Source organism: Echiichthys vipera, assembly GCF_963691815.1.
Source record: "Echiichthys vipera genome assembly, chromosome: 12".
Taxonomy (NCBI): Eukaryota; Metazoa; Chordata; class Actinopteri; order Perciformes; family Trachinidae; genus Echiichthys; species Echiichthys vipera.
In genome coordinates this window covers 25843973-25856672 of record NC_139837.1, presented here as the reverse complement: position 1 = coordinate 25856672, position 12700 = coordinate 25843973, and the positions used below count along the sequence as shown (strand labels likewise).

Sequence of the window (12700 nt, the reverse complement as noted above, 5' to 3'; positions counted from 1 at the left end):
GGGATACAATGAGGACTCAAATAATGAAATGATAATAATAATAATAATAACCAGAATGGGAATGATGAGTATCAGTTACACCAGGAAGCATCACAAGTTTATTTGACATAATAAAAGCATGAATATAATGCGAGTTTAAAGAGAAACTACATAATAATAATAATAATAATAATAATAATAATAATAATAATAATAATAATAATAATAATTTTCTAATAATAAACTTTATTTATATAGAACCTTTCAAAACTAAATGTTTGACAATAACAATAGAAAAAAAAGAATAAAACTGAACTGAAAGTCTAAGATGCATGAAGGTGATAATCGAATGTAACCACAATAAATTAAAATAAGCAGGCAGGATATGCTTTCTGATGAATGTGTGTTTTAAGAAGAAGAAACTGATTTATTTCATCTTAAATAAGATATAAAAGTGTTCCATGTGCATTCATGTCCTTTCATTTCAGAGCAAACCGGGTAATGAAATGAAATGAAAGGACTTCATAGCTTTAATCCCGCATGATGAATCTGTTTGCATGTTAATATTTGAGCTCCAGTTTATTATTAACCAACAGCTTTATCGCCGTCGTTTTATGCTTGTGTTGGACACATTTTTGTCCCTCCAGACCTCCGTCTGATTCCTGTTTCAGCATTCAGCTCACAGGCGACAGAGAAGAGCGAAATCAGCAGGAGGTCCGAGACACACACACGCACACGCACACGCACACGCACACACACACAGAACCCGTTCACTAACCAGTTGAATGTGTCCACTCAGCACATTCATAAAGTCATCTGTGTGTTTTCTGCAGAGGAGATATTCCTTCATCTACACTCTTCTTCTGCACTTTCACAGAAGAAGAGTGGAGCGGTCAAATATTCTAAAAGAATGAATTAAAAACATTCAAAAGATCCGTGTATTGAAGCTGTCAAAGAAAATATAAACAATAAAAAGTGAAGACACAAAGATGATTTTAGACGAGATTATGTTCTGTTGTCATGTAATGTTATTATAGTTAAATAACAGTTTATTCAGTGTAGAAATATAACAGAATATAATGTTTTGTATAATGATTTGTCGATCTCTTAACTGTGAATACGACACAGGAAACGCTCACTTTGTTCTTATAACTATGGTTAAATAATGATTTTTATGAGTTTTGTTTCTAACCAAACATCATTTGAATGATAAACTGTTTAATGTCTAAGGGGGACTGTCTAGGGGACTCGGCTGAGAACCGTAGGGTCGCCAGTTCCAGTCCCTGTGTGGACCATGAATGGAGCGTGGACTGGTGGCTGGAGAGGTGTCAGTTCATCTACTGGGCACTGCCAAGGTGCTGTTGAGCAAGGCCCCGAACCCCCAACTGCTGAGGGCGCCGATCCATTGGCAGCCCCCTCGCTCTGACATCTCCCCATTAATTGCATGTATATAGGTCCTGTTTGTACACGTGTGTATTTCGGGCCTGTGTGTGTGTAACCTGAACAATAACAACAACAGAGTTATTTAAAAATTGAATTTCCCCTTGCGGGATTTATAAAAGGAATTCTTCTTCTTCCTCTTCAATTCACAGTTTGCGTATATGATAAAGAATCAACTTCAGCAGAAATACAGTTCATTTTCAAATGGATGGCAACGATAATATGGAATTATTCTGTAAAAGAAAGATAAAGTAGGATGAGAGAGAAAATCAGCAGGATTGAATTCAAACCGCAGAAATAACTTGAATTTATTTGACAAACCTGCCTGATATTATATCACATTTACATCCAAATACTGAAAGGCAAAACAGATCTCAAAAGTTAAACATGTTTTTTTTATTTCCCTCCGTTCATAAAGAACATAACTTTTCTCTCGAGTTTCGAATGAAATCAGTAACCTTTTTTGAGAATTGTGACAGAAAGGAACCCAGTGGATCAAAGATCAGAGTTAATAAATGTTTATGCTGGAGTTCCTGTGTCCGCCTCTCGGGGGCGCCCTCTCTCCTCTCATCCTCCTACTCCTCTGTCTGCTGCTGATCCCTCTGCTTTATTTTCCTCTGAGCCTTAAAGCCAATAATAATAATGATAATAATAATAATAACACTGAGGCTGTTTATATGCAGCCAGCGTGTTGAGAAATCACTCAGCGTTCATGTGTTCAAACATTCACACTCAGGGGAAATACCTTCTGCAGATTTACCTCCATCCCTCCATCCCTCCACCCCTCCGTCCCTCCGTCCCTCCATCCCTCCATCCCTCCATCCCTCCGTCTTTGTGCAGGGTTAAGGGAACACTATGGGATCAAAAGCCACGGCTGAAAACAGGATGAAGGTTCTGTTTTCTAGAATCAACTATTGCAACATTTAAAACCAAACATGAAGAGAAGAAGAAATCCTCTACTGTAAAACTTAAAGAGTCAAAGAATTTCCTTTTTACCCTGTAAAGAAATATCCTCCTGAGCCCGTCCTGATCTCTTAGCTCCATTGTATTTTACTCACAGATCAGTTTGGTAAACTGTGACAGAGAAAATCTGGAGAAGTATTTGCCCAAATTTGCCCAAGTGGAGCTGGATTTAAATAACGAAACGAGAAGTGACTGTTGAGTGTAAACAACATGGCGGCTACCACGGATGAGATGAGCAGCTATGGAGCAATCCGCTCACTAACTCTTTTTTCTCTGGATCCTCCAGTTAAATATGGACCGGGCTCCTGAAACTGGGCCTTTGATCCATAAATTCACGTTACACAAACGGAAAATATCCTTTACCCACATGTTGTTTACTTTGCCTCGACGCTCTGTTAGTACGTCATATGCTTCGTTGATCTGATTGGTCGATTTGGCCTATCTATCACCAACATAGGTGGTGATAGATAGAAGATTTATCCAATTAGCATCCAGTATTTCCACCTCTTCCCAAAAGATCTCGAATGGAGAGTTCCCAGATGGATATGCAGAGAAAATGTGAATTATGCGAATCAAATCATCAGGAGCCTGGTTAGTAAAGAACCTTCCCAAAACTCATTAAGATCTCCCTTAAGAACCAAGAAAGCCCCTTTCAGCACCCCTGAAAACCCTCCAAGGCAGCTGGAATGCAACTGAATCACCTTAATAACACAACAAACCCACTGGAAGTCCCTATGAACCCTTTGAATACCCCTTAAAGTCCCTTGAAATGCCACCAAATCCCTTAAAACCCTGCCTGAGAACCAATAAAACACCTTAGCATTTCCCCAAACACCTTCAGGGCTGCAGGAACCCCCTTCATGACATTATCGACCCACTTCTCTTAAACTTACTTAAAACTTACTCAAAACTCCTGGAGAGAACTATCTGTGAATACCCCTGCAAACAGCTCATGGACTTCAAGAACACCTTTATTTAACCACAGTGTACTTTGTGCATCCCCCTTACAAACCAAAGGAACCACTTAAGGGCTGCTAGACCCCTTTAAGACGCCCCAAATCATTCTTAAAACCCTTGCTCATACATCAGAACCCAAAGAAACAATTGAAGGGCTGCTAGAACCCTTATAATAACCACATGAGCCTCTTAATAGGAGCCAGAAATCCTGGAACACCCTCAACTCTTGGATCCCCTTAAGAACTCTTCAACCCCCCAACAACCCTCACTAAGAACCTGTGAATCTTCCTCAAGAACTCAACGAACAAGAACAGCTAGAGCTACCCGAGAACCCCCTTGAAGCCCTGTAAGATCTTATATAAAGCCCTTAAGAACCCTGTAAAGACCCATTACAACATCATTAAGAACCCCCAAAACCCCAAAAGGCTACTGGAACCCCCAGAGGAACCACAAGGAACCCCATAATAATTCATAGCCATCTTTAAATACCTTAGACTACCTTTAAAACATGTGGAACTCACTACGAACCAACCAAGATCCACAGCAACCTCCTAAAGAACATAAGGAAACTGTTAAGTTAAGAACCACAGGGGGTAGAAGTCAGGAATCCCACACAAGAAACTGGAACATCCTCAACCTTGTTAAGAACTAGTTAATCCTCCTCCAGAACTCAACGAACAAGAACAGCTAGAGCTACTCAAGAACCCTCTAAGATCTTATATAAACCCCTTATGGACCCATTAGAAAATCATAAAGACCCACCCCCAACCCAAAAAGGGCTACTGGAACCCCCTACAATCCTTGATAAGAACAAATTAATCCTCCCCAGCTAGAAATACGTAAGAACCCCCTGAAACCCTCTAAGATATTATATAAACCCCTTAAGGGTCCATTAGAACATCCTTAAGAACCCCTAAACATTTAAGGGCCCTTGGAACCCCTAGAGGAACCACAAGAACCCCCATAATAATTTATAGAGATCTTTAAATACCTTAGAACATCCTTAAAACATGTGGAACTCACTACAAACAGACCAAGATCCAATGCAACCTCATAAAGAATGTAAGAGAACCCTTAAGGGTGACTGAAATTCCTTTAAGAACCACAGGAATCCCTTAGTAACTGCACCTAAGAACCCCCAAACCCCAAGATGAACCACTAGAACCCCTTTTAAGTAGCCTTAGAACATCCTTAAAAATTGTCAAACACAAACAGACCAAGATCCAATGCAACCTCATAAAGAATGTAAGAGAACCCTTAAGGGTGACTGAAACTCCTTTAAGAACCACAGGAATCCCTTAATAACTGCCCATAAGAACCCACAAACCCCAAGATGAACCACAATAACCCCTTTTAAGTAGCCTTAGAATGTCCTTATAACCCCTGGAACTCACTACGAACCAACCAACATCCAATGCTACCTCCTTAGGAAGGTAAAGAACCTGTTTAAATGCCACAGGAACCAGTTAATAACATTAGATTTAACTTAAGAACCCCTGAGTTCCTAGAACACCCTAACAACCCTTTTAAGCTCTTGATAACCCTCTTAACGGCCACTGGAACCCCTCAGTGCTTCATTGACCGATATTTAAACCTTTAGAACACTTTTGTTCTGCGGAAGAATCTGATCTCAAACGTTTGTGGTATTGATTAAACACGGCAGATAAAATGACCAAACATTAAACAATGATAGTTAAGTTGATGTTAATCATGACGGAGGTCAGAGGTCTCCTTAAGGTTTCTTTCTCTCGATTAAATTTCAAAATCATTCTGTTCCACAAATACCATGTAAAAAAACATTGAAAGTTAATTACATTTTTTATTTTCAACAGTCAATAAATTAATTTCATACAAAATGTAAATGGCCTCACCTTCAAATCCAAATGATAAGTATTTTCTGCATTCTTATATCCAATAAAAATGCTTAAATCTGCGAACAAACCTGGTTAAATGTGTTCTCTTTATGTGAACTCATCTTTTATCACCAGTAAGAATATTTAAATAACGCAGGTGTGTATCAGCGAGTTTTTGTCTTTTTTTCTCCAAATGTTTAAATTGTTCTTAAACTCTGCTTTGGTTTTGTCATAGTGATTCACCAACAAACCCCCTGACGCCACGGCTGGTGTGATCCCAAAACAAGACGGACTCAGGTTTGTTGTTGTTCTGAGCCTCTTTCAGGTTATTTGGCATTTTGTGTCTCTTTGTGGTGGTTTGGTGTCCCTTTGAAGTCGTTTTGTGTCTCTTTGAGGCTGTTATGTGTCTCTTTGTGGTTGTTTTGTGTCTCTTTGGGGTCATTTTGTCTCTTTGTGTTTGTTTTTAGTCTTTGTAGTCCTCTTGTGTCTCTTTGTATTAATTGTACGCTTGTTTATGGTCAATTTGCGGTTGTTATGTGTCTCCTTGTGGACATTTTTTTTACTCTTTGTGGTCATTTAGTGTGATTTTGCAGGTAAAGGCCAGGGGCCCCTGTAACTTTGGGCCCCTGGGCCTGTGGCTGGTAGACCCCATATTGATCCATGTGTGTAGTTCAGTCCACAGAAGCTTCCCTCTTCTCTCGTCTGTGATGAATCCACCCGCTGCTTCATTTGAAACTAATGCCTGAAAATCATAAAGTGATGAAACAGCAGTTTGTCTCTGCCCCCCCTCCTCCACACACACACACACAACAACAACAACAACAACAACAACAACAACAACAACAAACAGGCAGTATGTTTAGTTCACTGAGTCACAGAGAAGCTGACAAACCAACAGCAAGTTCAACTGTTCTATCAAAATAAAAGCACGAAACAACAACAACAATGTTCATCAACAGAGAGAGAATTGCGTATTCACGAGCGTTTTTACGCAAGAAAGACGCTCCTGAATGGACGGGAGATAAAGTGAAGCGTTGGCTACTGTATTTTTTGTCAATTATGCAGACTGTTTATTCTTTTTTTTAGTAATCAACTTAATAATAAAAAATTATAATCGCATTTATTTTAAATCACGTCTGCTCACTCCTCTTTACTTTTTTCTTTCTTTGACACTTTATTGTCATTTCGTAATCAAACTTCAAATTGCAGCTCATCTCTCCCTTCATGTTATGAATGTGATGATACTACAATCATTCAATATATGGGGATAAATCTTTTTGTATCAAACAACAAATAAAACAGAAAATAACAATAAAACGATCAATTCATTTCTCTTCCGTGCAGCTGCAAACTGAAATAAAATCACTTAAAATGTATTATTATTATTATTATTATTGTTGTTATGACTATATGTATTCCTGTGTATGTAGGACCTGTGAGCAGAATTGGACAGAGCTGCAGTTCAGACTCACATTTGTTGCTCAGTGTCGCTTCAGTGTTTCGGCTCCAAGTGCCCGACCTCCAGCTGCACACACACATAGCTGAAGTGAAGCTGGAGGAAATCTTTAATGGAACTCCCGCATCTGTGGGGTTTTTGTGCATTTTTTGCCTATTTAGTTTGTGTTTTTACCCGCTGCAGCATCTTTTCTTTGAGAAGCTTTTATTTTGTGGAGTTCACAGCGTTTTGATAATAATCTGCTTCATGTTCATTAATGTGTTTGAGCACGTGTGAGTGCAATAGTAGCATCAGTGATATGAATTATTGATGCTGATCACAACAGAAACTCTGCAGTAAAACAGTGAATCCGTTTATTCTCAAGTGTGTTTAAACTGCACATTTATCATCACAGCTGCAGCGGCTGAGCGGCTTTGATTGTGGAAACCGAGAATCTAATAATGTTTTTTCTTTTTAAATCTCAGTAAAAATGTTTATTTCACCAGAGAAAAATAACATTTCTGTGACTTAAACTGTCCAAAGCCACTGTTAATAATAATAAAATAGTTATGTGTCAATGAAAGCACTTTTTTTATACCTGACATTCATAATAATAATAATAACGACAACAAAAACAACAGCAACAACAACAACAACAACAACAACAATAATAATAATAATAATATTGTGTAATAGTGTAAAAGTACCAAAGTGATTGCTGCTAGTTTTTTGTCTAAAAGGAGTCAAATTTCAAAAATTATTGAGTCCAAATGTGACCGGAATCATCAACAAAATAATCCAAAGTTTTGAATATTGTGAATGTATTTAATATGAAGCGCAGTGTTTGTGCAGCGGCAGCAGCAGCACGTGAGGAGGAGCCGTGATGAAGCAAACCTCAGATTAAATATGTTTAACCACAGAAAAGGTGAAATAAATGAATAGAATAATAATCATTCTAATCATTAAATACTTCACTTATATACTTAATAACAAAAAAAGGCTGAAAACACCCTTTGTTGTTACATTTTCTGCTGTAAAATTCTCCTCGCGGCGGCCTCCAGCTCTGCTCCCCTCTTCCACTCCTTCACTCCTTCATTCATACATTTCTTCCCTCAGTGTCTTTCTGCCCCCACTTCACTTCGTGTTGTTGTTCAATTCTCCTCCGACTTGAAGCTGCCGGGAGAAACCGGCTCACTAACATGTCACCGTGTTTACGCCTCTCCGGCGCCCATTTTACGCGCATTTTACGCACGGAGAACCGGCTTTGGAGAGACAGCCCGCAGCCTTTCTGTGCCCACAATCTGGCACACAAATCTCCTCCGCGTGTCCTCACTGTGTCCGCGTGCCCTCCGGATCCCCCTCTCTGTTTATTTTCCCTCTGAGTCTGGATGTAAACAGTTTGAAGACGCCGAAGGGGAAAATATTTGAATCGGAGGAGTGTAAATATAAGGAGCGGCGGGGATTTGGGTTGTACGCATGCACGGTGTGTGTTTTCAGCGACGGTTTTAGTTTAGGTGGGGGGGGAGAGAGGGGAGGGGGAGGGAAGGGAGACGAGTGTTGATAGGGCTGAGTGTGTTCTGCTCCACGCTGCAAAAAGTGCCCGTGATGGCGACTTACTCGGGGCGTCGGAGAGCTCTGAAAGTCTTGTTTTTATCTTGAAAAGATGAAGAAGAAAAAAACACACAGGAAATGATCCGTTAGATCTAACATTTTTATTTTTTATTTTTTCAAATCAAAGTGTTTTTTTTTTAAGAGTAAAAATGTGAACTGGAGACAAACGTTTCAACATTAAAACCAAGAAAGCACAGTTTGAAAACACAGATATGAACCCGTCTGTTACATCCATTCAGTGGATTTGAATCCAATGATTAAAAAAACACAGAAACCAAACTCCCTTGGTTGAATTTCTTGCAGCGTGCTCTCTCTTTGGTGGATGTGTGTGTTTCCCTGCGCGTCATGATTGGCTGAAAGCGCAGAGGACGCCTTAATATTTAATACTAATCTCCCCCTGGTTGGCTGAGGACTGGAAAGGTCCAACCAATGTTTTTTTACTTGCTTTAGTGGCTGCGGCTCCCTAATTAATTGCAGCTATCTGTCTCCTATCGATGTGTGTGTATATGTGTGTTGTGTGTGTGTGTTTCCTCTTTTCTCCCCAAACCGAACATGAAATAGTTTGTTGGGCTATACTTTCTTTCTTCCTATCGTTCCCCCCTTCCTTCCTTCCCGTCCTGGTTCGCAGGCTCAGCCCGGACAGATTGAGACCCAGCTGTGTTCGGCGCTTTTGCTCGTTGCCATTTTCCCCCCTCATCTGTGCCCGGTGATGTTGGATATGGGAGAGCGCAAAGAGGTGAAAATGATTCCGAAATCGTCTTTCAGTATAAACAGTTTGGTGCCCGAGGCCGTGCAAAGCGACAACAACAACCACCAGAGCCCGCATCACAACCACCAGAACCCGCACCACCACCACCAGAACCACCACCACCACCGTCCCGGCGGCACGGACGAAGCCGAGCACAAAGCTCCTCTCCCGGCCGCGCAGCAGGACGCCAAAGCGGATCCGAAAAGTGACTCCTCGAGCCAGGAGAGCTGCCCGGACGAGAAGGAGAAGCAGGAGGAGAAGAAGGACGGGAAAGACGGGGACGGTTCTGCCGCGGGGAAGGACGGAGAGAAGAAGAGCGGCAAGTACGAGAAACCTCCTTTTAGTTACAACGCGCTGATCATGATGGCGATCCGGCAGAGTCCGGAGAAGAGGCTCACCCTCAACGGCATCTACGAGTTCATCATGAAGAACTTCCCGTACTACCGGGAGAACAAGCAGGGCTGGCAGAACTCCATCCGGCACAACCTCAGCCTCAATAAGTGCTTTGTCAAGGTGCCGCGGCACTACGACGACCCGGGCAAAGGGAACTACTGGATGCTGGACCCGAGCAGCGACGACGTCTTCATCGGCGGCACCACCGGGAAGCTGCGGCGGCGGTCCACCACCTCCCGGGCCAAGCTGGCCTTCAAGCGGGGCGCCCGGCTGACCTCCGGGCTGACCTTCATGGACCGGGCCGGCTCCCTGTACTGGCCCATGTCCCCCTTCCTTTCCCTGCACCACCCGCGGGCCAGCACTGCCCTGGGCTACAACGGGACCTCCTCGGGCTACCCGGCCCACCCCATGTCCTACAGCACTATGCTCACCCAGAACATGGGCAACAACCACTCGTCGTTCCCGTCCTCCAACGGGCTAAGCATGGACCGGCTGGTCGGTGGGGACCTCCCGTACGCGACGCACCACCTGACGGCGGCGGCCCTGGCGGCCTCGGCGGTGCCCTGCGGCCTCTCCGTGCCTTGCTCCGGGGCCACTTACTCCCTAAACCCGTGCTCGGTCAACCTGCTGGCCGGGCAGACCAGTTACTTTTTCCCCCACGTCCCCCACCCCTCCATGAGCACGCAGTCTGGCGGCTCCTTGCAGGCCGCCCGGGCTTCGGCCTCCAATTCCCCGCAGGCTCCGTCCTCCTCCTCGCTGCCCTGTGACTCTCTGAGGCCGGCTCTGTCCGGCTCTCTGCCGGCCTTCTCCTCGGGACTGTCCGGGGGTTTGTCTGACTATTTTACGCATCAAAACCAGGGTTCGACCTCAAACCCGCTTATACACTAACATCCCCGAACCCCTCCACCTTACCTCCCCTCTCCATCCATCCATCCACCCATCCATCCATTCATTCCGCCCCCGAAGGAGTGAAAATCTTAAAAATGACTGGAACTGTAAGTTGAACATTTTACACTGAACGTTACCTTGTAAAAAACAAAAATTACAAAATTATTATTAACTATAAAAAAAAGAGGAGAGACTAAAACTGCAAAACAAAAAAAGAGCAGCAGAGAAACTGACAGAAAGCACCCTGAAGTTTCCAGGTATTTTTTAATATTATTATTATTATTATTATTATTATTATTATTATTATGATGATGATGATCTCTTCTCCTTCTTCTTCTTCTTCTTCTTCTTCTTCTTCTTCTTCTTCTTCTTCTTCTTCTTCTTTTTCTGCTGCTCCATCTTCTCCTGCAGTTTACTTTGTGTGTACATACTGTCTGAGTGTAAGTGTCGGTTTGTGTCTGTAAAGATGAGCGCAGCTGCAGAACAGACGCTGTTCTCGTTCTTGTTGGAGGAGGAATTACTTTTTATAGAATGTGTATTTAAAATAGTTTTGTCTAATTTTTGAGATTTAAAAAAAAGGTTCAAATAATAATAATAATAATATCTTTAATAGCCGGGTTGTGCCCGCATGTTTGCAGTATTATCAGGTCTCGTGCGGCGGAGAAATTATTTTATTTTACAAAATTTAAAACACTAATTATTTTTTTTTATTTTCTATAAAGTGAAATGTGTGTTTTTTAAAAAGCGACTCCCGCCGGCCCAGTCCCGAGGCTGCTCCTAATTATTTCATCTCCCAGTGTCAACCTGTACTTTTTTATAGACCAAAGAATCAGTTTTTAGGAGATTTAGCTGAACTAACGAGGCCTCATGTAGTCGAGTTAAAGCGTGAATGGGTGAGCGGATGAACGGAGGAGATGTGCCTCTACCACCGCAGAAAATGTCCATTTAAACGAGATTTTTATTGCACTTTCTTTTTAAACTTTATGTTATATTAGTCGAGTTTTGCCTGGAGTTTGCGCCCCGCCGGTTCTCCCATCCTTTTTTTTCCCAGGATGTTTTTGTGCAGCTCGAGGCTTTTCTGCCCTAAACCGCCTCGTCTTTTGACAGAATGTTAACGTATTGAAACGGCGTGAATTTAAATCCTTAATCATTACAACAATTCACGCGTTCAGGCAGAAGTTTGAGCGTAAATGTCTCGTTTCTCCAGATGGATGTTTTCCGCGGTCATGTGCTTTTCTTTGACTGTAAACGTGATCGCCGGTAACAACGGACCTTCACGCCTGTTCTTCTTCATTATTATTATTTTTTAAAATTTTGTATAATTAGTAAAAGAGAGATAAAATGTCTATCTGTAATTTGAACTTGGGGGTTTCCTTCTTTTCTAAAAAGAAGAACAATGTAAAACCCCGTTTGTTTGACAGAAGAAAAAAAGCCTCATTATTAATCTACTTGGAATGATTGTCCTTTAACTGTCGTCTCTAAAAACGATTTTTCATGGTTGTGATAATATTGTGGTCTTATTCTTATTCCCGTGTTTGTCGCTTACAGAAGTTAAAAAAAGAGAAAAAAATGTTTTAATCCTTAAAAAAACAAAAATAAAAGAATAGGTTACCTTCATAACTAACGCAAATCCTTTTGTCTTTTTTGACTGCAGCCTTGTTGTCCCTGTTTGATCACCAGGTCCCTGAACGCAACAAAATAACATTTAGTTCTTATTTATGACATGTTAAAAATTTTTTTTAAGTAAAAACAAAAACATCTTTTTTTTTTAGGATTTAATCTTAAATCTGTGTTTTTTTTTTAAAATTCGCTTCTTCACCGCGAAACTTTCCAAATGTAACTTAATATTTTTTTATATTTGAAATGAAAACAAACTTCAGATGATTTCAATTCCCCGAAGTCTTCTCTCTTGTTCACATCACTGTACTGTTTATGTTTTTGGGAGTTTTGCTTGTTGTGGTTGTTGTTTACACACACACACACACACACACACACACACACACACACACACACACACACACACACACACACACACACACACACACACACACACACACACACACACACACACACACACACACACACATCAGCGCCTGTGCGTAAAGCTTTTACGCATAAAGATTTACGCGCGTCTGGGTGGAAAAAACTGTGTCAAATGATGCAACCCGAGGTCGCGTTGAGGCCGCTGGAGCCTGACTGACTCTCAGACATTTCCTCCTTTTCAACAGTGAAATGTGAGGCGCTGCGGGCCGCCGGCCTCACTGCGGCTTTTTACTGCGGCTTTTTGTGCGGAAATCACCCAGAATATCACCAACACGCGCTGTTTTAAACACCACACGGGTTCATTTCAATTCTGCTGTGAATGGATGAAATGTTCTGGTGCATCAGCTATTTAAATATCTGACATTTATGCTTTAAACGCGCTGATTTTTC

General features: G+C 41.7%; 1 protein-coding gene across 1 annotated transcript; it reads left to right on the top strand.

The window, feature by feature from the left end:
* Positions 1-8947: 8947 nt before the first annotated feature.
* On the top strand, positions 8948-10267 carry foxg1a (forkhead box G1a; the record flags this gene model as incomplete). Its single annotated transcript, XM_083923885.1, has 1 exon — positions 8948-10267. The coding sequence occupies one exon, from the start codon at positions 8948-8950 to the stop codon at positions 10265-10267; it is 1320 nt and encodes a 439-aa protein (XP_083780011.1).
* Positions 10268-12700: the final 2433 nt, after the last annotated feature.